General features: G+C 41.6%; 2 protein-coding genes across 3 annotated transcripts; one reads left to right on the top strand and one right to left on the bottom strand.

Annotated features, from left to right (window-relative positions):
* Positions 1-3,263: 3,263 nt before the first annotated feature.
* On the bottom strand, positions 3,264-8,041 carry LOC311442669 (olfactory receptor 10A7-like; the record flags this gene model as incomplete). The annotated part of the gene is made up of 3 exons (XM_084532172.1): positions 7,927-8,041; positions 6,747-7,004; positions 3,264-6,134 (listed from the first exon to the last, which is right to left on the bottom strand). Exon 3 carries the CDS (start codon positions 4,371-4,373, stop codon positions 3,264-3,266), a length of 1,110 nt encoding a protein of 369 aa, XP_084388298.1. The 5' UTR covers positions 4,374-6,134; positions 6,747-7,004; positions 7,927-8,041.
* A 12,211-nt stretch (positions 8,042-20,252) lies between these two features.
* LOC311442511 (olfactory receptor 12D2-like) lies at positions 20,253-24,891 on the top strand. 2 transcript variants are annotated; one of them, XM_084531794.1, is made up of 3 exons: positions 20,253-20,372; positions 21,955-22,841; positions 23,987-24,891. In XM_084531794.1, the coding sequence occupies exons 2-3, from the start codon at positions 21,957-21,959 to the stop codon at positions 24,050-24,052; spliced, it is 951 nt and encodes a 316-aa protein (XP_084387920.1). In that variant the 5' UTR covers positions 20,253-20,372; positions 21,955-21,956; the 3' UTR covers positions 24,053-24,891. The 2 variants fall into 2 exon arrangements, with proteins under 2 accessions (XP_084387920.1, XP_084387919.1); XM_084531793.1 differs by lacking the exon at positions 23,987-24,891 and having other exon boundaries at positions 21,955-23,966.
* Positions 24,892-26,371: the final 1,480 nt, after the last annotated feature.

The following is a 26,371-nucleotide window of genomic DNA, read 5'->3' as shown; positions in this document are numbered from 1 at the left end:
CCAATGTGTGCAAGGAAGTGGGGGGGACCTTGTGAGGGGTTAATGTTATACAACATCTGTGGTATGACAGACACAAAAGTTGCCGACCTTATCAAGATGATCTATGCTTCAGGCATCTTGTGAAATTTCACAGCTGAACTTGGTTGCTAGCATCGGGTCAGTGGGGTAACAGACCTTTTTCTGGAGCCAAAGATAGACCCTTCACAAGCCACATCTATGGCCTTTTAATGTAATTTCTCCTCTCTCCAGTCCACCCCCTCCCCATACACCCATGCCAGTTCCATATCTAAAACTCATTTCTCCCCAAATGTCCCTGCTCAAACATGTGGCTGTTCAGCACAAAGAAGTACAGAATCATAGAACTCTTTGGGTGGGAAGGGACCTTTAAAGATCATCTAGTCCGTCCCTCTGCCATTGGCAGGGACATGTTTCCCTACATCAGGCTGCCCAAAGCCCCATCCAACCTGGTCTTGAATGCTTCCAGGGATGGGTCATCTACCTGGACAACCTATTGTGCCTCACCACCCTCTGAGTGAAGAATTTCTTCCTAACATCTGATCTAAATCTACCCCCTTTTAGCTTAATAATTCTTATCCCTTGTTCTATCACTACATGCCCTTGTAAAAAGTCTCTCCCCATCTTTCTTACAGCCCCCCTTTAAGTATTGAATAGTCTCCCCAGAGCCTTCTCTTCTCCGAGTTGAACAACCCCAACTCTCTCAGCCTTTTTTTTTTTTTTTTCAGGAGAGGAGCCCCATCCTCCTGATCATTTTTGTGGCCTTTCTCTGGACCTGCTTGAACAGGTTCATGTCTTTCTTGTGCTGGGGACCCCAGGGCTGAGCGCAGTACTCCAGGTGGGGTGTCACAAGAGCAGACCAATAAGGGAGAATCACCTCCTTTGACCCTCTGGCCATGCTTGTTTTTATGCAGCCCAGGATACCATTGGCTTTTTGCTAGTATGCTCTCAATCCATTCATCTTTCAGTCTGTACTGATGTTTGGGATTGCCTAACCCAGGTGTATCACCTTGCACTTTGACTTGTTAAACTTGTTGAGGTTCACAGGGGCCCACTTCTCAAGCCTGTCCAGGTCCCTCTGGATGGCCTCCCTTCCTTCTACCATGTCAACTGCAACACTAATTTTGTTGTTTGCAAACATGCTGAGGGGTGCACTTGATCCCATTGTCTATGTCACTAATAATGATATTAAACAGCACAAGACCCAGTACAGATCTCTGAGGAACACCATTCATCACTGACCTCCACTTGGACACAAAGCCATTGACCACAACTCTCTGGAAGTGGCCATCCAGCCAGTTTCTTATCCACCAAATGGTCCACCCTTCAAATCTGTATCTCTCAAATTCAGAGAAAATAATGTTTTGTAGGACACATCCTGATGCCTGCTTACCTATGCAGACACCTCAATAGATAATGTCTGTTCTCCTAAGCTTGCTTGCTCTCTTTGGGCATTTCCTAATACTCCTTCTGCTCCTTTACCCTCAGACTGTTGAGTCCAGGCAACATGGAAACAAGGATACAGAGAAGAGGTATGAACTCACATTTGCAACCCACGTGTCCACTGTCAGCAGTCCTTCAACCCTCTGCAGTGCCTTCCCAATGGCAGGACCTGATGCCAGAGCTGTTAAAGCCCTTGTGGGAGATGGTGTCTTAAAGGCCCACAGGAAACCACAATTCTTGCCTCAAGTGCAAGTTCTAAGCCATGGTGAGGCCCTGTCCAGTGTATCTTCCACCAAGCACTTTGCCAGGGTGTTCCTCCAATATTTTGACACACAGGCAAGTCATCTGCAGGCACCCTTGCATCTACAGCCTTGTCCCTCCCATTGCACAGCCTAACAGCACAGGGAAGTCCTCCTTCTCAAGGGGTCCCTTTTAAGACAAGTCTTCCTGGAGGTGCCTCTGCTTTATCACTCCACTGCTGCACCCCAAAATGCTGTTTTCCTTCATAACCATATTCCCACACTGCACGGATGGGGCTGGAGTTGCACCATCATTTGCTCTCTGATATGGTTGTGAGCTGTTCTGGAGTAATTCTCCCTGGCATTGGTTTGCAACTCTGTGACATAGCAATACTCATTTCTGATTGCCTGTGGGGATCACCACGGGGATTTTCAAAAGCCATCTGGAGGTCCTGGGCAAGCAGTTACAGGTGACCCTGCTTAAGCAGGTGGGTTGAATCAGATGACCTTAAGAGGTCCCTTCCAACCTCAGCCACTGAGTGATTCTAAGATCTCATGCAGCAGGATCCCTAACCACCTCCCATGCAGTCAGAGAAATACCACAGTTGTGTGTTATCCTCCCCCCAACTCCCCAGAGGGCTATAGGGCCACGGACACTGGATTCAGTTTCTTGATACTCTTCTGGAGTAATAGCTGGAGTCCTTTTGGGTTACACCACAGTGCTTAAATATTCCTTAACTATGCTGCAATATAGGCATGATCTGAAACCTCCTTGGCTGCCTGAAATCCACAGGGTTATCTGCTCCACTAGTCTGGCAGATATATCACAGATTTATGGGAAAGTCACACTGTTTTGCACTAGAAGCAAAACAGGATGATGTAGGACTTTTATAGCACTGCTAGATATTTGTCTTCAAGCAACCAAATCAAGTTTCTTTCAGCTGTTCAACCAAATTACCCCTTAAATGCTGATGACTGTGCTGATTAGATTGTCATTGACTTTGATGGGGGTGTGGGTGTTGACTTACCTATAGATATTTACGGTCAAATATCATAATCTTGATCTGAATCCCAGCCATATATCCAGTCATCTGAATCTCTCTATTTCATTTTTACTCTCTGTTGGAATGAAATTATGTCCATGGGACAAGCAATCTTTTGGCATATTCTTCCTAAAAACATGCAATTTTGTTTTCTGACTTTGATGGTACTATGCTACCCATTAGTTTTATGTATCTTGGAGTCATGTGTTCTTATGACAGTGATTTATTTTATACATACTTTAAACTGAACAGTGTGTAGAAAAAGGGCAATAGACCTAAACATACTGTAATTAATATTCTGAATTTATGGCTTATTTCTGTAGTCTCTGTAATGTTTTGAACAGTTACATTAAACATAGCATTTATTCAGTACATAGAGAATGTACATTTCCTAATTATTAAAAAAAAAAAAAAAAAAAAAAAAAAAGATAAAATGTCCAAACTCCTTATAGACTTTGAGGAAAACATTAATTCTTTGATTTTATTCTTTCAAGTGCAAACAATTTTTAGAAAATAAGCGCGTCTATCTGGGCAGATTCATCTTGCTGAACTGTCTCTTTCCAAACGTCTTCCTCAGAGCATGCTTTACCTCTTTGTTTCGTAAGCTGTAGATGATTGGGTTCAGCATAGGAGTTACTACTGTGTAAGAAAGAGCCACCAGTTTCCTGCTCTTTACCAAGAGTCTGGACTTTGGCTTTAAATGTATCAAGCCAGTTGTGCAGTAGAACAGTGTCACCACCACCAGGTGAGCAATGCAGGTGAAGAAAGCCTTGCGCCTTCCTTCAGAAGATGGCATTTGGAGGATGGCATGGATTATCTGGATGTAAGACGCTGCTATCAAGACAAATGGGATCAAAACAATTAAAACAGTGGCAATGAACACAAGAAGCTCGAATAAGTATGTGTCTGAACAGACCAGATCTAGAACAGGAGCAATATCGCAAAAGAAATGCTTAATCTCCTTTGAGCCACAAAAGGGGTAGCTAAATAGCCAGCCAGTGAGTCCCACAGAAAGTGGAATACCAGCAATCCAGCATGCTATGACCATATGAAGACACACTCTCCTGTTCATTGTGGTGGTGTAGTGCAAGGGATGGCATATAGCCACATATCGATCATATGCCATGGCACCTAAGAGGAAACACTCAGAAGTGACAAAGAATATGACAAAGTAAAGTTGCAGGGCACAAGCAGAAAAGGAGATGACCTTTCTCTCCAACAGCAAATCCACAAGCATCTTGGGTACTATGTTTAATGTAAAGCAAATTTCAATTAAAGCCAAGTTTTTGAGAAAATAGTACATGGGAGTATGCAAGGCAGGGTCAGTGGTTGCAACTAAAATGATGAGAAAGTTCCCTGTCATTGTGATTAGGAACATCAGGAGGATTCCCTCAAAGAGGAAGACCTGAAGAGTGGCAAGGTGCGAGAACCCCTGCAAGGTGAAGTATGTCTGGTTTTTGAGACCCAGTTCTTCGTCTGCTTCCATGTGAAAGAACAACCCAGCCTGTATCAGCCAATAAAAAAGACATGAAGAAGAAAAATCTTTATAGGGATGAAGATAAAATAGTGAGTGTGTCTGAAACCTGTTCCATAAACTAAGTGGGATGAACAAATACAGATGGGCACATAACATTTTGAGAAGCACTCTAAAAAAAGTAAAATATCATAAAAGTAAGGTAATAAGAAAAACAGTGAGCTTAAGTGCAGAAGAGCTAGGATTTTCATTACTGTTTTCCTACTTTCCTTTTTAATTAAGCTAAAATATTGCCACATCTACATCAATTCAACCAGTATTTTCTCAAACATGATTTCATCAGTAGTTCATGTATTTTATTTTCTGCTTGTGAAATGTGAGTTTATTTCCTACTGAACTACAATCTAATTAAATTCTCTGCTTTACTTTTGGAAAAAAATATTTTCCCTTATTTTCACACATAAATACATACATATGCATAACTACATTTCAAATAAATAAAGGACAATAAAATTGTTGATGGTACAGCCATACTTTTGATAGCTTGAAAAATGGACAGAATGTATACTTTTGGTCTCATCACTGCTAAAATATAAAACAATGACCTGCTAAATTTTTTTTTTTTAAACAACAACAACAAAAAAAATCTATCATTGCTCTTTATTCAGCTGTACTATCAATTGTTTATGAATTCAGTATTCTAAGAAACTTTCCTGTTTCAGTTCAGTTCAGCTCCTGTATCAGCAGCAGCTACAGGAACTGCAGAAAGCAATATTAGCTGAGAAAGATCCTACCTGACAGCTTGAACTTAAGGCACTGTCTGACATGCACTTTGATCATCAGCACTGTTTGATCTTCTTAGGTTTCTTCACAGTAAACTGGAGTTATAAATCTGCATTCTTATAAAACAGTCCCTTTCAGGATGTTACCATGTTGACCTGTGTTCCCTCTGATCATTTTAGTGGCCCTATTTTGAACTCTCTTCAAATTATCCATCTCTTTCATGTGCTGAGGGACTCCAAAATGGGACTTCCTTCTCCACAGGTGGCCTCACACATGCAAAGCAGAGGGAAATGGGTGCTTCCCTCAACCAGCTGGCTGGCTCTTGCTAACACAGGTGGATACGTGGTTATTCCTCTCCACTGCAGGGATACCCTGCTGGCTGATGTTCAGCTTTCCATACATCAGGACTCACACATCCCTTTCTGCAGAACTACTTCCCAGACTGTCAGTGCCAATCTGATTCATCACTTGTGCCAGAGCCATGACTTGGCATTTATCTTCATGACATTCCTGTGTATGAACCTTTTCTCCTATTCCAAAACTGCTGGCATCTGGAACTCCCCAGGATGTTCTCCTACATCACATCTTCCCAGTCAGTGATGGAGATGTGAAGAAATGTTAGTCTCAGTATCAGTCCAGGAAGAATGCCTCTTACAGCCAACTACCACCTAGACTCATATTGTTGAACGTACCTGTGAAAGCTTGATGGTCCAGACAAGTTTCTTTTTTTTTTTTTTCCACTCACCTATTAGTTTTTTCATCCAGTTTCTATCTTCCCAATTTGGCTACAAGGCTATAGTGTCAAGAATTGTTGAAGTCATTAAATGACATCCACCACTTTCCCCTGTGGTCAGTCATCTCATCACTATCACACCCACTCTGTGCCAGTCATCTCAGTGTGATGGTCAGGCATGACTTATTTTTGGTAAATCTGTGCAGTAACAAATCCCTTCTTTCCCTTCATTTTCTTGGACATGGCTTCCAGGAAGATTTGCTCCATATTCTTCCCTTGGGCCTGAGGTGAAACTGACATTCCTCAGATCTTCCTTCTTGGCTTCTTGGCTTACTTGAAGATGGACACTTTATTTATTTATTTATTTATTTTCTGTCACTGGGAAACTCCCCAATGAACTTGACCTGTCAAAGACGACAAGTAGTAATCTGGTAATGACATCAGCCACTTCCCTCAGCACCCTCCACTGCATCCAGTCCCATGGACTTTGACGGGTTCAGCTTACTGAAGTACTCTGTAACCCGATTGTCCTCTGCTATGGGTAGCACCTCCCTTTTCCAAATTGAGCAACTACTTTGTTTCTTTAAAAAATATTCTTTTTCAGAGAAAAAAATTCTGTCTTCTTACAAGGTATTTTACTGAATGATCAAGAAAAACTCTTGTGTTATTTCTGCAAACATCTGTATGACAAAACAGCAGCTGAGAAACCCATTTAAATTTCCCTTATAATCTAAGAACAGGAAAGAGAACTCTCAGATGTTCTTTTTGTTCATCCTTTGGAAGTAATATCTCTCTTACATCTCAGTCAGTCTTAAATAATATGTAAATATAAAAATATTTAGTTATATATATATAATAAATATGGCTCAGACATTGTATGCATTGCAAATATCTAGAGTTTTTAGATGCATGACATTCTGCCCTTTAAAAACAAATTATTTTTTCTTGAGCCATCTATATTAATACAATTTTTGTTGACAGTTTGTTACCAAAAAGTCCAGAAAATATCAATATACCTCAATTTTCATGAGAAGCCATCTAGAGCTTGTGATATGACGCCTTTGTTCATGAGTTCAGATACTGGGATACCTTCTTCTGCCTTTTGGGCAACACTTCAAGTCTGTAAACAGTTTCATGTAGGATCCTGAAGAGACAGTGAGGTTTCACTGTTTTGAACTACATTTTATCTTATATTGCTTTCTGAGGTCGCAACTCCTCTCTGGATTCATTACCAAGTATACTCAGAAGACAAAACACCTCCCTTGGTATTGCAGCTGACAAAGAACAATTTAAATTAATGAAAGTTATTATTTTTTAATTTTAAATGCACAGAAGCAGTAAGTTTGTTAAGGGAGATACAGAGCAATTTGAAGATGGCCGACTCCTCCAGCTGTCCTGTCCCAGGACTTTTTCTGCCCAGCCCCTGATGCCCAGCCTGGTGCCCGGACACCCTGAGCTCTCTGCCCAGGCTGGGCGATGTGGCTGCTGCTTTCCCCTTTTCAGGTTCAGCTGGTAGCAAAGCTGAATGTTGTGCCACAGATCCACACAGAAACACCCAGATAGACACAGGACACTGACATGACAGGCCAGAATGGCTGCCCTAGTCAAGGGCTGCCTTCAACAACAAAAAGGACTCTTGTAAATGTAGACACCAAGAGTCAAGACCCTTCCTCCTCTGGCTGGTAGAGATAGAAGTTCACTAGTGAAGGCACACACAGAGCACTCTCCAAGTTCACAAGCACACATGCATTTACAGATCTGTAAATGAGTACCTGGCACAGCCCCTCTGTCCACCCAGCACCCCTGCCCAGACCCCTGGGCCCCTTTACCCCTTTCACAGATCACCTTTTGGTGGCCAGTCCCGCCTGAAGTTCACTGCAGATGCACACACTCACACAGCTGTCCCTCAGGCACACCATGTTCCTGAGTGCCAGCACAGACCCCTACCCAGACCCAAGGCCCCTCCTAATTGCTGGCTGGTCCAGCTTAAAGTTTGCTGGTGAATACACACACACAGCCCATGCATACCAGGTTGGGGATGATACAGACACAGTCTGCCTGCAGCAGGCACACAGGGTATGACCTGTGGCCCTGTTCCAGCCACTAGTGAGAAGTCCGTGCTCACACCAGTGCCCTGAGTAGCTGCTTTGGGAACAAACACCACTCCCGCCCCATGGCTGGGAGTAAAAGACTCACATTCACTCCAACTACTGACGCTAGGACCTCGGTCACTCCAGCAGCGGGCACCATAGGGCAAAGGTGCACCTTGTGTGGCTCCAGTTGCTGGTAGCCAGTCCACTCACACTGGTCCCTCCCAGCAGCTGGCACTCCAGGCTCAAAGACTGTAGGACCCTTCCAATTCCTGATGTTAGGATCCCCACTTGCTCCAGCAGATGGCACCAATTCCACTTGCACACACACACACAAGTCCAACCAGTGACTGCTGCTGAGACATCCTCACTCGCTCCAGCAGCTGGAGTGCCTGTCCTTCCTTGACCTGACTGTACTTAGGGTCATGCAGAGTTTTTGTTACAGATGTATAAATATTAATTAGCTTTCTGGATAAACACAATAGTAAATGAAGTGATATAGACATTTCTGGCCCTGGTTAATTTGACCTATCTATGTGACAGCTAGATGTCACTGAGTTCTTGAATTAGGAACTCTGATGATATATATTACCCAGACATATAAACCAGACATATAAAATAGATCAGATGAACGACTTTCATACAGATTTTTCTCACTTTCTTCATTTGTAGTTGAGGAAGACCAGACAACTATCTTGGATATAGACATCCACACCACAGATATAAGAAATAAAAGTAATCTAGAATATAACATTAGCAAACAACTCGTCAATCCACTAATCCACTACAGAGTTTCATCTTATTATGAACTGAATTTTAGCTGTATCAAATGAAAAAAAAAAAAAAAAAAAAAAAGACAAGCAGGCTGACGAGAAGATATAACAGAATCATGGAATCATACAGTGGCCCAGGTTGGAAGGGAGCTCAAAAATCATCTAGTTTCAACCCATTTGCCTTGGACAGGGATGTGCAAATTTGCTGAGGGTGCAGACTTTGTTGTTTTGGTGGATGCTGAAATTCAGAATCTGGCATCACCTGCAGTAGCAGCTTCTATAAGTAGACCTCTCCGAATTTTGCAGTTTACTGAAATAACAGTGACTACATCTTGGTTCATCTCATGTTAGCTTCTTCTGCTATGATAAAACCTCATAAGTGTGCAGGGATCTTCAGAACTGTTGTTCATTCCACAGAAGATAAAGGGCAGGGTCAATCTCATGGCAAAGGCATACGAGCTACTGCACTTTCATCTACACTAGGCAGCCTTATGCAAATGGTGGCAAACACAGCTTGGGCAGAAGGGTATAGCTAACCCTGGATTTCTCCAGTGTAAATAAGTGCAGATGCAAAGACTCCCTTTATATAGACATTCTCATTTCTTAGGTGTGATTCATCCCATCCTTAAGTAGAAATCTGAAATAATCTTCTCTAATAATAACATCCTTATTTCATTTGCTAAAATTTCTTTCATATAATCCAATATATTCTGTACATTGCTTTAGAATCCCACTCCTTCTGCTTATCTCCCCCTTCAACCATGTGTGTTTTGGGAATAATTATAGATGCCAGAATAGTATATTTTTCTAACAAAGTTTTAACCTGGGAAGATACAATTTGGGTTTTAGATGGGAGAGAAACTAATATACTATGAATGTGACAAATTTCTTTCTCACTTTTCTGAAATGTTTTCCTCTGACAACAGAAACAAAAGTACTAATCAAGGTATAAATGGACAGCAAAATCAGAAATTGTTTAACTGAAATATTTATTGTGGAATTTAACGGTCCTGCAATGTGAATTGATACTCCTATTTAACTTAAGAAATATGAATAGAACTGATGAGATAGAAAGCTGTAATTTTACTGTATGTGCTGGAAAATTGAAATCTACATCTTAAGAGTTCTTTTTTATTGGGGAGAAGGCTGTTTCCTGTTGAAATCTGGATATTGCGAAACTTTCTAAACAAGGAAATAATAAATAAATAAATAAATAAAAGGAAGAAGAAGTAAAGAAGAAGTAAAGAAAGATAATTGATGTCATGGAAAAGTTTTAGAAAAATATCCATAATGATATGTCTTAGGTGGGCTGGTGAGGACTTTGGAGTAGCCCAAGCCTTTGCAATCAGGATAAAGATATCAGATGTGTAGTCAGAGACCAGGTTATCCTGTTTCCTGAAGAAGATGGTCCCAAGGGAATTGCTAACAGTATGAGATAGATGGTTCTAGAAAACCGTGTCCTGTCTGCTTGGCCTAGCATGTTCATTAACAAGGCAGGAATGGTGTCCTTGGGGTAAGCTGGCTGTCTAGAAGCCAATGGAAAGTGTTCCTGGAGGATATTCAGATATCAGACACCCAACATCTTCTGGTGGAACATTGTTAGAATTTTAACAAAGACATGTGCAAGATCCTTCACCTGGGATAACATGACCAAAGAGCCCCGTACACCTTTTCTGAAAGGGACCTGGGGGTCCTGATGGACAACAAGCTGTGTATGAGTCAGCAGTGTGCTGCTCCAGCAGCAAAGGCAAATTAGATCCTGGGCTGCATCCAAAGGGGCATTGCTTGCAGAGACAGAAATGCTGTCATTTCACTCAGCAATTGTCAGGCTGCACCGGGAGTACTGCATCTAGTTCTGGTTCCCACAATTCAGAAAAGATGCAGACAGACTGAAGAAGATCCAAAAGGGGACCATGAAGATGATCAGAGGGCTGGAAAACCAACCTTCCTTCCTTCCTTCCTTCCTTCCTTCCTTCCTTCCTTCCTTCCTTCCTTCCTTCCTTCCTTCCTTCCTTCCTTCCTTCCTTCCTTCCTTCCTTCCTTCCTTCCTTCCTTCCTTCCTTCCTTCCTTCCTTCCTCCCTCCCTCCCTCCCTCCCTCCCTCCCTCCCTCCCTCCCTCCTTCCCTCTCTTTCTCCCTCCCTCTCTTCCTCTCTTCCTCCCTCCCTCCCTTCCTTCCTTCCTCCCTCCCTCCCTCCCTTCCTTTCTTTTCTTTCTTTCCTTCCTCCCTCCCTCCCTCCCTCCCTCCCTTCCGTCTCCCACCAGAGATTTAATACTGGCCTGAGATGTCTTTTCTGAACTGTCTGCAGATTCTGAGCTTTCTCAGCTAAGACATACTTATTGTCTGTAAAAGATGAGTTACAAATCAGCCTAACTTGAAATATTCCATCTTCCATTCTGTTTATGATTTGCAAGCTGTGCCTTTATAGAATCGTAGAATATCAGAGTTGGAAGGGACCCACAAGAATTATTGAGTCCAACACCTGGTCCCCAAAGGGCCATCAAAAAATAAATAGATCATGTGTCTGAGAGCATTGTCCAAATATTTATAGAATTCTGGTAGGCTCTGGGCCATGACCACTGCCCTGGGGAGCCTGTTCCATTGCCCGACTGCCCTCTTGGTGAAGAGTATTCTCCTGATATCCAACCTGAACCTCCCCTGTCATTCTGTGGTGAAATAGATCAGATTTCACTTGTCTCAGAAGTTATTATCTGATGCATGCATCCCTAAGATTTGTGAATGCAGGCCCAAGGACATTGTGGACAGACATTTCTCCTTACTTCTAGACAGTGACAGAGGCCTGGAACTGCAGTTTTTGAGCACCCACATCATAACATGTATGCATTTTGCTCTGAAAACAACACTCTCTAGTGGAGTGGAACTCATAACCTGGTCTCAGACAAATAAAATGTTTACAATGGCCCCTTGAAAGAGTCATTTCCAGAGGTGAATTGAACATCCCATTGGGGACCCATGTAGAATTGTCATGGCAGTTCATTGAGGAACATTGGGTGAGCTGGGCACCTCTGAGGTGGGTGGATCTGGGTGAGCAGTACTTCAGGGAATTGGTCAAGGCTTTGGGATGGGGTAGAGGATATGATGCAAAATGGGAACTTAGTGGAGCTGGGTGGTAGGACTGGGACAACTGGGACCTGCAAGTTGTTATAGGGTAATACCACATCACCTGGAAGAAGATAGTCTAGCCATCCATTTCTGGAAAGCTAGGGGAATGGTCTGTGGCAAGTGGAAGTTTAGGGGTTGCAGGGGCAGTCTACAAAGCATCACTGAAATACTGGGGTCTGGTGGGGTGGGAAACTGGTCTGGGGCAGGCAAAGCTCTATATGGAGAAGCTGGCTACCATCTCTGTGAGGCTGGACTGCTGGGGACCTGCAGGTTAGGCTAGAGGTGTAGCAGGAAAACTGAGTCTGAGGGCTCTGTTTCAGGACTGATCAGCAGTGTTTGAGGCTGAGGAGCATAGGGGAGGAGGGTAGTCCCACAGCTGGGACAGCAGTGATGTGTAGGCCAGACAGATACCAGCTGTGTGGGTGTAGGAGATGTGGGACAGGAGTCACAGTGATTGTAGTTGAAGAGGAGTATCATTGGGCCATACTGTGACAGGGAGGTCTGTCCCTTTCACAGACCCTTGGCTACTTTTTCCTGCAGCAGCAGGGCAAGCAGGAAGAGACCTTTGCTCAGACACCTTTACTGTGCTGCCTTTGCACTCTCCAGGATCCTGGGAGTGCAGAGGCAATCTCCTCTTCATGCTCCATGCTGATCAGAAAGAAACCTCAGGCAGGCAAGGGCTGCAAAGGTTGAGCATCCTTTCTCCTTTCTTTTGGCAGGACACGTCACAGGGGCTGCTTCATGAAAGCATTTTTTCCTTCCTTTCTTTGCCTGTAACCATGCTGTTTTTCTGCTCTAATCAGCTCCTCCCCGGAGGGCCATTAGGATTTCCCATAACAGCTCTATTTCTAATAGCCTCAGAAGGCCCCATTAAAACTTCAGGAAACTTTACTCCTGTGTTTGCCCTTCACACTCTGTAAATATTACCTAATGGCTTATTAAACCAAGCAAATAATAAGTTTCCCCCTACCCCTCCTCAACTTTCTGTACTATCATTAGGGAGTTAATAGGAAAAATCATATTTGAGGAAGAGTTTTTCTAGACTTGATGTTTTCAATAGTCACATGACACAATAGCACATTTCTTGTTATAAAACAAGCCTAATGACATTGAATTATAAGGTTCCAAATGAACTTAATAAATGTCCATTTCCAGCAGGGGCTGACACTGTCAAAATTAACCTTAACATTATATTTGTGGTCAAGCATCTTGTGGACTGTGTGCCTTCAACTGTATCTCTCAGAAGACGCGATGTTATCAGGGATGTCCCTGTTGACATCTCCTTCTATAGCAGAAACAACACTACATTGCAAAGTCTGTAACAGCTCCAATTTCCTCCAGTGCTGTTCTGTATAATCACCTGCACACTCAGTTGAGATGAAAAATACATTTCTGTACCAAAACTCATGATTACTATAAAATTATTAAAATGGGATACTATTTTACAACACTGATTGTAAGATATATGAACAAAATGATCCCTGTCTGCATTGCTAGACAGAGGACACATGAATCAATACATATATATGAACACCTAATATGACAGAGAGAAGATTAGAGAGGGGAATTAGTGATGATACATGCACAAGAATTAAACAGACAAATATTAGGTAGTACAAATATTAATATGATGGAAGAAAAATGTTTAATAGGTAGACAGGTAGGTAAATAGACATTTGTATAAATAGAGAAAAATGCAAAAGAAAAACCAGTTGATATTTAGCCAGATAAAGTATTAAGAATAAAAACATATCATGTACACAGAGATATTTTTCTTTCAACAAATGAAAAATATAATTATAGAAGCATAGGGAATATTTGTAAGATTCTGCTAAGTTTTAGAAAATCATTCTGGGCAACAAAATTAATGGATTAAAGTTCAAGAGAGATACTGATGTTCATTATTTTTTAATATTTTTAATTTCCAAATATATTTTTTTCTTTTAGATGTGGGCCAATACGTATATTGTAAATAAAAGGTTAATTTTAAAATATTAAATGGATATGAACAAGCTATAACATTTTGTTTCAGGATGAGTGACAGCAAGTGATCATAGCCCAAATTAAAATGGGGAATGATCTGCCTTGTCAAGAGACACAAAAATGAACAGGCGGATAGACTAGATAACCCCTTAAGGTCATTGCCAAGCTGTTTTCTCTAGCATGGCTATAAATGTAGCCCACACAAGGGAACTTTTATGAGCTTGTATTACTACTAGTAGAAATTAGAGATTTTCCTGGTATTTTCAGGAGGATTGAAATATTTTCTTCTTCTTATGTTCTTCCTCTGACCTGAGGATGAATATAGGACAAAGGACTTGCCTTGCCTGAACTGAGAGGAAAATACAATGGGATGTCTGCAGTGATCAAGCCAGCTATGGTCTTGGGCAGGATGGTAGAGAACTAGAGCAGGTCTTCAAGAACTAAGTCAAGATTCCCAGTGAATGAGAGTATAACACAATCAGAACAGTGGTGAGGACATTTCTAGTCATGGTCATCATATAAGTTAATAAATGCAATAGGAAAAGAGGAATGAACAGTTCAGATACATTCCCCAATCCAAAGACATTTAATTCTGTCATGCATTATTGATTTCCTTTCTTGTCTTTTGCCATGCGGTAGAAATTTTAAGCATTAAATTGTAATATAATCAATGAATAAAGTACTGTTTACTTATAATTCAATGGTGTGGAAAGAAGGGGAGCTGAAAAGAGACTATGTTGGTGGCATTATGCTGTGTAGCTGTGTTCTCTGTGATCACAGTTAAGGGAGAAGGACTGCCTTGCCTGTTGGGGCTTGGCTATGAGTAGATGATGAACTATTCCTTTTTGTTCACACTTCCTCTAAGTCAAAGAAAAATAGATGTAAATTATGTACTAATCACATAAGTTGAAGGCCATGATGCTCATGTATCTGAGGCCATGCTGCTCAGATACAAGCAACACCAGAATTTGTGTTGAACTTATAAATAAGCAGACAGAAAACAAAAGCACAAACCATATTTCACTTTAATGAACACTCCTTCTGGCAAGCCAGAACAAGTTTCAGACAGAAAGTATCAAGTTCAATGAGTTAAACAATCCCCTCACATAACTTTCTTTCAGCCTATGTGAAAAGGGAAATAAAACAAAGCTACTGCAGATGGCTGGCAATGTTTCAAGTTATCATTTCTGTTTTAAACAGGGCAAGTTACTTGCTAGTTGCAAAAGAGAACTTTGTTTTGAGAGAAAGAAAATCAAATCAAGTCTAGACTTGAACCCAGTCTCTCCAATCAGTGGGAAGGAGAATTCCAGGAGACAGTTTCTGTCTCGCAATCATAAGGTACTAACTAGTTTTGCAACTCATTTCACCTCCCCCTTTTTTTCTTTTATTTTTTTTTAATGGGAAAAAGTTCCAGGCTATCACTTTTCCTTTGACCGAGGAGGAAAACTTTTTTTTTTCTAAGGTAGTGACTTTTCATATTTATGGACATAAATTATAATGCTGGGGGATGATTATAACTTTATAATGAAGATATCCACTTTCTGAATATTCCTGTTCTTAGTCAGGTTTACTTAGTTGTTTACAAGACCAGAAGTACAATCACAATAATTTATTTTGATATGCTGAGTAAAAAAGGCTTGATATTGAATGGATTTAACAGTAAAGTTAAAAAACCTTCACATCCCTAACAAGGCCATCCCTGTTGGTAAGAATGAGGTCCAGGAGTGCCCCCTGCCTCGTTGGCTCCTCCACCACCTGCGTCAGAAAATTGTCCTCAAAGCATTGTAGGAACCGTTTGGACTGCTCGTGCCTGGCTGAGTTGCTTACCCAGCAGATGTCTGGGTAATTGAAGTCCCCCATGAGGACCAGCGTTCGTGATCATGAGGCTACTAGCAGCTGCTCGTAGAAGGCCTCATCGACTTCCTCCTCCTGATCTAGAAACCTGTAGTAGACCCCCACCACCATGTCTCCCATACCAGCCCACCCCTTTATTCTTACCCACAAGCTCTCCACCTGTCCAGAGCTCAGAAGTTTTTCCCTGTCACTGTTGAAGACAGTAGTGATGACTTCCCCCAGCCCTTCTCTGTCACTTTTAGCTCCCTTCCCTTCCCCCATCAAACCTAGTTTAAAGCCCTGGTAATCAGCCCAGAGAGCTTGCTCCCCAACACACTTGTGCCCCATTTGCCCAGTCCTGGTCCCCGGTCCTGGTCCCCAGATTTTTGTGCCAGGAACGTGATTCCACAGAGCCTTCAAGCCTTTCTGTAGCTTTAAAGATGCTGAAATGGTCCCTGGCTTAAGAAGAACTAGTTCCCCGCCTGGCACTAGGAATCATTGCTTAGGGCTAAAAGCTGAGGCTCTGGTCTGTTACGTGAACAGCCAGGGAGACTCAGCCTCCCTTCTCTGTTGAGTTCAGTGCTGCCTAGCCTTAACATTTTCAGTACTCAGTAGCATACCCCAGGCTCTTGTATTTTGAGAGGGATTGTACTCCCCTTACATCATATGGGAATCCCATTTTTCTGTCTCAAGGGTGAATGGTGTAAGGCACTTGTAAATCATTGCAGATTGTCGATGTTGTCCATTGCCATGTAAATTAAGGCCATGCAAGTACCTTCTACTGTTTCTTCTTCCCTTTCATTTGTTGTATGATTTCTACCAAATATTACATATTTGGTGAAATGCCTTAAAACAACATTACTTTTTAATTAACAGGTTTTTTGTTTGTTTGTTTGTTTGTTTTTTCTCTAGGTCTGCCAGTAGCTGACAAAGTAGAAAGGTGTGCTTCTCTCTCTTTCTTGTATAGAGTTAGAGGCAATGCCTGATATCTGGCCAAGATGGACAAAGGAGAAGGACAAGGACAAAGCCTGGGAGGAGGACTATGAGCCTTCAGCATGAGAGACCCCCAGAGGGACCACCGGGGACTGATACGCATGCACCAGTGGAAGGGTTCAAAATACGGGAACTAATTATAATAACCCTGCCTTTTCTAGAAGTAGTAATGAACATGTATTAGCCTAGGAGCATAAAAAGCAGCTGCCCGATGTAACGTGTGTGCGTGTTGGAGGAGCCCAGACTCCCCGTGCATCCAGTGCTCTTTACTTGACTTTTATTAACCCCATAAACAAATCTCATAAAGCTAAGTTGACTTGGAATTTGTAACAGTATGATGAAAAATATTGCACTCCAAGTTGGGAAGGGGAGAGGAAAATGTTAATGTATACGTGAGAATTGTACTCAAACAGCTGACTACACCTTTGCATACACCTTTTAAGGGAAAACTTTAAACCTGAGAAGCAACAGGCAGTTTTCTACGTTTCCTGCTATGATACTGGTATATATGATATACCAGTATAGTCTGCTGCAGGCTGAAAAGTAGCCTGTGCCTCAGGTACCGTTTTATGCCTTTGCTTTTGTTATTATATCCCTGTAAGTCTTCAAAAGGGAAATGAAATTATCCTACCCAGAAGAAACACCATCCAGAAGACACTTGAGTTGTTAGGGCCTGAATTCTCACTGAAACCAAAGGCAGGGATCTTACTGACCTGGAGAAAGGGGCTTTAATCTATCTGGGCTTGTTTACTCCTGAAGGAGCGTGAAGGAGATGCGTGTCCTTGTATGTGAAGAGGAGGTGAAGGAACGGCTAGTGCAAGAAATACGCAAATCCATTGCGCCAGACTAATAGGTGGTTGTCTCCGAGCTGGGAGACTGCAACAGAATCACAGAATGATCTAGGTTGGAAGAGACCTCCAAGATCACCAAGTCCAACCTCTGACCTAACACTAACCAGTCCTCCACTAAACCACATCACTAAATATCTAAATGTCTTTTAAAGACAACCAGGGATGGAGACTCAACCACTTCCCTGGGCAGCCTATTCCAATGCCTAACAGCCCTTTCAATAAAGAAGTTCTTCCTAACATCCAACCTAAACCTCCCCTGGCACAACTTTAGGCCATTTCTCCTTGTCCTGTCACCAGGCATGGGGGAGAACAGACCAACCCCCACCTTGCTCCAGCCTCCTTTAAGGTACCCGTAGAGTGCGATAAGGTCGCCCCTGAGCCTCCTCTTCTCCTGAACAAACAAGCTGAACAAACCCAGCTCCCTCAGCCTCTCCTCGTAGGACTTGTTCTCCAGACCCCTCACCAGCTTCGTTGCCCTTCTCTGGACTCTCTCAAGCACCTCCATGTTCTTCCTGTAGTGAGGGGCCCAAAACTGAACACAGTACTCGAGGCATGGCCTCACCAGAGCCAAGTACAAGGGGACAATCACTTCCCTAGTCCTGATGGTCACACTGCTTCTTACACAAGCCAGGACGCTGTTGGCCTTCTTGGCCACCTGAGCACACTGCTGGCTCATTCAGCCGACTATCAACCGATACTCCCAGGTCCTTCTCTGCCAGGCAGCTTTCTAACCCCTCATCTCCCAGCCTGTAGTGCTGCTTGGGGTTGTTGTGCCCCAGCTGCAGGACCCAGCACTTGGCCTTGTTGAACTTGATACAGTTGGCCTCAGCCCATCAGTCTAGCCTATCCAGATCCTCCTGCAGAGCCTTCCTACCCTTGAGCAGATTGACACACTGTTCCAGTGTGCGACCACCCTATCGGTGAAGAACCTCTTCCTGATGTCTAGCCTAAACTTCCCCTGCCTCAGCTTGACACCATTCCCATGGGTCCTATCACTGGCGATTAAGGAGAATGGATCAACACCTGCCCCTCCACTCCCCCTCATAAGGAAGCTGTAGACCGCGATAGTGGAGTGAGTCCAGTGGAAGAACACAAGAACACCAGGGTGATTAGTGGTCGGACACACCTGGAGGACAAGGAGAGGCTGGAAGACTGTTTTCTTTCATCCTTAGGAAAGGAAGTCTCATGGATCTTGTTGCTGTCTACTACTATGTGGTGTGGCATAGGTGTAGAGAAAATGGAGGCCAATACTTCTCAGAGGAGCACAGTGATAAGATGAGAGGTGATCTATGCAAGTCAAAACATGGAAAATTTGAACTGGTTACTAGGGAATACTTCTTCACCTTTAGGGTATTTGGACAACTGAACTAGTTGCCCAGAGAGTTTGCTTAAATATCCTTGAAATTGTTGAAAACTTTACTGGACAAGACACAGTGCATTTGGCTTGTTTTGATCAGGGGAAGGAGAGTAAGCTTGCAGAGGTTCTACGTGTCTACAAAACTACTCTGAACATACTGGGTTTTTCAAACCCAAGACCGATCTGGAGCTGAGCTGCCAGGAGCTTTATAAAGGAAATGTAAAAGCCACATTCCTAGAAAGATGCATCTTTGTGATTTAAAAGTTCCTGTAGGATTTACACTCCCACATTTGAATTTCTTGAACTAGAATTGAACATGTTATTTTTGTAAGCAGCTGAAACTTTTCCATAAGATTGAAAATTAAGCTTAAGATGTGAATTTTATTTTATTTTATTTTTTTTGACTATGTGGCTAAAAACTCCTTATCTGTGAAATTACAATAAAAATAAAACATCAAAAATCATTACAGATCATAACAAATAGAACACGTACTTGATTTCACAAATTTCAATATTTGAAGGAGATTTAGGAAATGCAGTGACCCAAACACTGCAACCAGCTGAGGTTGTCATCTGTTTCCATTTTTTTTCTTTAGTTTTGCAGGTGACTCATATATGCATTCTGTTCAGGGAGTACTTAGTTCTTTGTTCTGCAACTCAGCACGGAATCACAAAGCTACTCTCAAGAGACTGATGAAAGCAGTAGGAAATTTATTTCCCCTATGATGGGTATTTTGTACATTCTGAAAATGATTAAAAAAAAAAAAAAAAAGCCAAACAAACAAACAAACAAAAACACTTTTTGTTTGTTTTTCCTCATCAGAAATTCCTAGTAGAGTTTGCAAAGCTTCTTCCTTGTGTCTTACTTGAATATATGGAAGTCTTTTTCATCATGGCCACACTATTAATCTCTCATCTAGAAAAATAAGGTATGAAATAAAATAGTAGGACAAAAATTTTTAGTCTTTGAATTCAGAATAGGTTGTTTTGTCCTCAGCTTTGTTTTCTGGCTTTCCCATTCCGTCATGGTTGGAGGGCTCTACTACAGTCAGAAAAATACTGGTTGGTGGTGATGTGAGGCTTGTGCAGAAGAAAAAAAAAAAAAGGCAAAAAAAAAAAGCAATTTATACAGTTGGAAAAATAGGCAAGCTTCAGCATGCAAAGACTTTTATTTGCATTTATATTTGAGCAAGTGTTTTCCCCCCATGCCTGAAAAACAAAAATAAAAACCAAACAAACAAACAAACAAAGAACTTTGGGACTTACTCCACCCTGGAAAACAAAACAAAACATACAAACAAACAAAAATTTGGCACATCTGTTTTCCTTTGACTGGATGTGTTTCTCCATTCACTGGAGAAAAGATTAGTCAGCATCTGTGACACAGAAGGAAAATGTTAGACATAGAAGAAAAAAATATCATTAAAGGAGTAGAAGAAAGTGATTAGATCACCTGTAGTTAACTGAGAATAACAGGCAGAATCAGAGGGCATTGTGGGACACACCTTAAAGGAGTGATATTTTTCCCCAGATGGGTTTCAGTGAGAAACCCTTCTCTGCTTAAAGGCGGCAAATAACATTTAAGAAATTGAAGCGTTTGTATTTCATAGAGAATAACACCTCTAACTCTTCAAAGGCAGGTAACTGACTAACATTTTGATAAATGTAGAATAGTATTAAATCCAAGGTTTCAAATATATATTATTCAAACGATAATGCTAAACGTATTTTTAGCCAAATATGATCAGTTTTTTAGAGTGGGTGCATATATGCAGAAATTACCTTAAGCTACATGCTTACATTCTTTTATTATGAAATCATTTTAAAAGTGTTTTGTTAGTTTATTGTTTTCATGCTAAAAGAATAAGCTATGTGTAAAATAGTATGAGAAAGAGAGTGACTGGGTTGGAGATATATCATAATGACTTCTAACAACTACTTATTTTCGGTAAAAGTATGTAGTGGAATAACCAAGAAAGGCTATGAAATGTATCTATATGTGTTGTAACCTTTACAAGAAATATTTTGGAAGTAATAATTTTTCCATTGTTTACATTCATCAGTATTAATCATGCTACATTCAATACACAGAGAAAAATTCTCAGCTTGCAGAATTTGCAGTCTGTACTTTAAGTTAGAAATACTTGTGCTTATCTGCCCCAGCAAAATAATTTTGGGACTTTGCTTTTTATTGTATATGTGAAGGAATTATCCATAGTGCTAAGCAAACTTACTTGAGACAGAAAAAAGTGAGAGCATTTGCTTGCTCACTTGTATTTTAAAAGACTAGAGATACTGACTGTACTGATCATTAATGTCTTAGTGGGCCAGTATGATCAGCTTTCAGTGTGATGAGCAAATTTGGCTAAGAACTTGCACTAGCTAATTTGGCTCCTACAAACTCACTGTTGCTCCACCACAGTATTGTAGGAGATCAGATGCCGGCTTTTGTTCCATTCATGTGTTGCTACTCAATGAAAAGAAGTTGTTCAGGCAAAATATAAAATTCAATAACAGAAACAGCTTGTGATCACATGCTAAGGCATCATCTTCTTTTATTGACAGCAATGTACAAAAGAAATGTTGCTTACTGTATGGAACCTTGGAGCACCTTCCAATCTTCATTTTTGATTTTTAAAAAAATTGAAATTGCTCATTTTTAAAGACCAAAGAACTATCTGGAAGAAATAGTAACCATTAGAAATGGGAAAGTTAAAATTGGCTTAAAGAAATGTAGGCACAATAGTAAAAAGAAAGCATCAAGAGTGATTCACATTGTGAATCTTTATGAATTATGAAGTTTTATTGATGAGATTAAAGGTTATAGTAGGGAGTTACAGATGGGCAGAACTGAAATATTAATGTAGCTGAAGGTGAAGAAGCAGCAATGTTTCATATTTTACATATTGTCCTTACATATTCTTCCATATTATGCACAGATGGAAGTTTTTATTTTAATATTTAATCTCTGTAAAAATTTTCACTCTTCTTTGTTTTTGTTCTAGACAGAAATTAGAAGACTGCACTATAGTTACTTTTGTTTGTGTTAAATTCTTGTGTTTGTATTCAGCTTTTATGTTTGGTTGCATATACATGTACAGTGTTTTGTTCTTTCCTGCATTTGCTTGTATTAAAATAGTACAGAAACAGATAAGTATTGTAATACAGCATTTCTCACACTGTGAAACCTTGACATTTTGCTTTTGCTTCCTATTTTTCTAGCAATGCTGAACCGCACAGAGGTCAGTGAGTTCATCCTTTTGGGCCTCACCGATATCCAAGGTCTACAATACTTTTTCTTCATCTCCTTCCTGTTGCTCTACCTAACTAGTCTTCTGGGAAATGGTGTCATTGTGACCATGGTGATATCTGAGCCACAGCTCCACACACCGATGTACTTCTTCTTGGGGAACCTTTCCTGCCTGGACATTTTTTACTCTACAGTTACTGTTCCCAAGATGCTGACTGGTTTTCTCTTTGGGCATCAGCCCATTTCTTTTGCTGGGTGCTTAGCCCAGCTCTACTTCTTCCACTTTCTGGGCAGTACTGAGGCTGTGCTTCTGGCCACCATGGCTTATGACCGCTATGTGGCCATTTGCAACCCACTGTGCTACACCCTTGTCATGAGTCAACGGACTTGTCTGCTGCTGGCTGTGGCCAGCTGGTCCATTGGTTTTGTACATGCCATGATGCATTCAATTATGACCTGTCAACTGAGTTTCTGTGGGCATAACCAAATTCATCACTTTTTCTGTGATATCAAGCCACTGTTGAATTTGGCTTGTAGTAGTACCAGCCTCAACATGATCCTCCTTAATGTTGTCACCACATCTATTGCTCTAGGCCCATTCATTCTCATAGTCCTTTCCTACCTATACATCATCTCCTTCCTCTTCCAGAAAGTCCAGTCTCAGGAAGGAAGATGGAAGCCCTTCTCCACCTGTGCCTCTCACTTTACTGTTGTGGCGCTACTGTACATACCATTATTCTTCAATTATACACCTCCATCCTTGAGCAGCTCCTCTATAACGGACATGCAGGTGTCTGTCATGTACAGTGCCATCACCCCAGCTCTGAACCCCTTGATCTACACTCTTAGGAACCAGGAGGTGAGATATGCCCTGAATAGAACATTAGGGAGAAAACTCTCCTGGTGGAAAGTGACCAAAAGAGGAACAAAATTCAGAATGTAGTTACTCCACCATTCATATTTACAAGAGAAGAGATCAAGAGGATGCTGTATTACAAGAGACTAAAAAATCACTCATTATCTCATGTAGTTCAGCACATTACAGTTTAATTGCTTAGATGTAAATCAGGGGAGATATTCAAGGCTTTGGTGTTTATTCTGTCAGTGTAGGTGTCTTATTGTAGCCCATCTAGTCTCCAGCATCCAATACAGAAGCATGTTTGTCTCTTGCAGGATATGAGCCAAAGCTGACAGTCCCATTCAGTAGTCCTGGATAATACAAAGTCTTATATTATTACTTGATGGTTCTGATTAGGAAGCTCACACTCTGTATATCCCTAGAGAGCTAGTATGTGTTACATTTTGGGTGTTGCATAGCCTGAGAATTTTGCCAACATTTGACTTGAGTCAGCTCTTTTTGGGGGGTCCATATCTTTTCATTAAGTATAAGGGGAGCCTTACTAATGAACTTGTATTTAAATGTATGCTTAAAAATGGAGATGAGGATGAAGTGTACATTTTTAGACAACTACATCAAGACCTTTCACTTGAATTCCACCCTCTTGACTGTCTTCTACTCTTCTGTCCATCTTACTTACTCCTGACTGTGCTAAATACTTTTGTCAAGATTTCTGAAGATGCTGACCACCAACTTCTAAAAAAGGCATCATGAACAAGGCAGACATTCTTGCTGTCATAACACTGAACACATCACACTGAACAGTCAGCTAGGAATTCCGCACCCACTCTGAGCACTCAGATGCTCCTTCCAGCACTCTTGGATTTTAAGAACAACTGTGCCTGAGGCAGACAGAAGATTTGACAAGCTTTTTATATACACTCAGAAGAAATGATATGTTGTAGCATAATGTTTTGTGACAATGTAGGAAGATACAAGATAAATTTAAACACCAGCTTTACTGCAATGCAGGGTGAATAGGAATGAGCAGGAATCAGGTATACAGCTATACAGCTAACACCAGCACTCAGACTGAGCCTTTTTTATTTTTTATTTTTTATTTTTTTATTTTTATTTATTTATTTTTATTTTAATTTTTTTATTAGCTAGAATATTGCAAAGGAACTGTTTCCCTCCCTGCAAGACCTGCCTGGTGTTCAGTTCTGCACTGAAAGAAACTGTAAATCTACACTGAGCTTGCAAAGGGTATATGTGTACTGTCTTTGAGAACAAAGCAGAGAGAGATCTCTGCTACCAACTTGGTGTGCAAACTGGCATTTGCCCCAAAAATGGTAGTTTGCACCTCACGGAATGAACTGCCTGTAATCACATGGCATATGGTTAGATCTCTTTTGGGTCCCATCTTGTATGCAGCCATTTAGCACAACCCCAAAAATGTTGATGTTCTTATTTAAAATTTTCAGTTCAAAAAAAGGGAGTTTTGTTTTGGCTGTTATCTCTGCCCTGTGTCCCTGGAGGTAGCATGAAGAAAGGACAGGTGTTTGATAATGCTGTTGAAAACAAATGTGGGAGATTCTTACTGGTTATGTAAGAACTCAGTGCCCTGTGATAGGAATGGAATTAAAGAGTGATACAGTGTAAGGTAGTCTATTCTTCTTTTTGTAAAAGGGTAGAGGAACAAAAGCGAAGTTTGGAACCATATATTTTTTTCATGGACTAGTTTTCACCTACTGGAACTTTCTATTTTGTTTTTGCTGATGGTATGTAATGAGTATATACTCATGCTAAAGCATTTGGAAAACTGAATTTCAACTGCATCTTACAAACAAACTATATGAATCTTCATCACCAAACTGAGCCTGTGGTTATTGCTATTGTGTTGAGACTAGAAGACTACCCAAACCTTTACAAAAGTCCACACTGAACGCCCATGGACTTAGAATTGTATAATCATAGAATGGTACCCAAACATTGGTCAATGACAAGAACAAATGAGAACACTGTTGCGTTATAATCAATGGATATTGATTTATCTGCTGTATCTCATGTAGCCAACTTCAAATTTGATGAATTTAAAGAGATTCTTAGAGCTGTTGTCAAGTGTGTGTTAAGAGTAGCTGCATCCAGCATATTCCTGCAGTCCTGGATAGGTGAGTGGAATGATTGCTCTTTATCCTGTGGTGGTTTTGCCCTGCTGGGCAGCTAAACTCCACCACAACTACTCTCTCACTCCTCCTTCTTGAAGGAAAAAAGGGGAGAAAATACAATGAAAAGAGCTTAAGGGTTGACACAGTTGGGAGACCACCCATCAATTACCATCACAGACAAAACAGATTCAGCATAGGGATATTAATATAATTTATTACCTATAACAAGCAGACTAGAACAGTGTATAAATCAAAGCAAATGAAAAAACCTTCCCCCCATCTGCCGTCTCCTACATCCTCCCCCTGAGTGGTGCAGGGGAAGGGGGGCTGCAGTCAGCCTGTAACATCTCTGTCGCTCCATGGTTGCTCTGTTCCTCTGCTCCAATGTGCGGTCCTTCCCACAGGATGCCATCCTTCACAAACTGATCCTGTGTGGGCTCCCCGCAGGCTGTATCTCTTCAAGAAATGCTCCAGTACGGGTTTGTACCACAGGGTCCATCCATCAGGAGCAAACTGCTCCAACATGGGTCTCCCAAGGGTGGCAGCTCCTCTCCACAGGCTGCAGCTCTGTCCTGGAGCCTGCTCCTGCAGGGGTTCTTCATGGGCTGCAGCCTCCTTCAGGCCACATCCACCTGCTGCACCATGGGGTCCTCCATAGGCTGCAGCATGGGGAACTGCTCTGCTGTGGTACCCATGGGCTGCAGGGAGACAGCCTGCTCCACCATGGGTCTCTCCACAGGCCACAGTGGAACTTCTGCTCTGTGCCTGGAGCACCTCCTGCCCTCCTTCTGTGCAGACCTTGGTGTATATAGAGCTATTTCTTACTCCTCTCTCCCAGCTGCTGTTGCACAGCAGTTTTATTTTTCCCTTTCTTAAATCTGCTCTCACAAAGGTGTAACCAACATTGCTTACTGGCTCGACTCTGTCCAGCAACAGATCTCTTTTTGAGCTGCCTGGAACCGGCATCTAACACAGGGCAGCTTCCGTATTCTTCTCACAAAGGCCACTAGCCGCCCCTCCAGCCCCACTGCTACTAAGCCCTTGCCATATAAACCGAATACATATCCCTGTTCCCATGCCCTGCTAGTAGTGAGCCTGAACATGAGTTCCCGATAGGTGCATGTACACACACACACAGAGCCACAAATGGATCAATACGGGTAGAAGGAGACTATATTTTATAAGTCTCCACATAACACAGAGAGCATGAATGTGGATGTCTACTAACAGAATATCCCCTTCATGAGTTTATCTGTCTACTAGACCTTTGGTCTCTCCAGTTTTGTTCTCTCAGGCCCTTGATGTTTTTGTTGTCTGGCATCCAGAGCCACAGTACCTTTGGCAGCTGGACTTTGGACTAATGGGCTTTCCACATCTTGTTTT

This window comes from Aythya ferina (assembly GCF_964211825.1).
Source record: "Aythya ferina genome assembly, chromosome: 11".
NCBI classification, from domain to species: domain Eukaryota; kingdom Metazoa; phylum Chordata; class Aves; order Anseriformes; family Anatidae; genus Aythya; species Aythya ferina.
The sequence above is the reverse complement of the archived record's forward strand: the minus strand, read 5'-3'. Positions and strand labels throughout refer to the sequence as shown.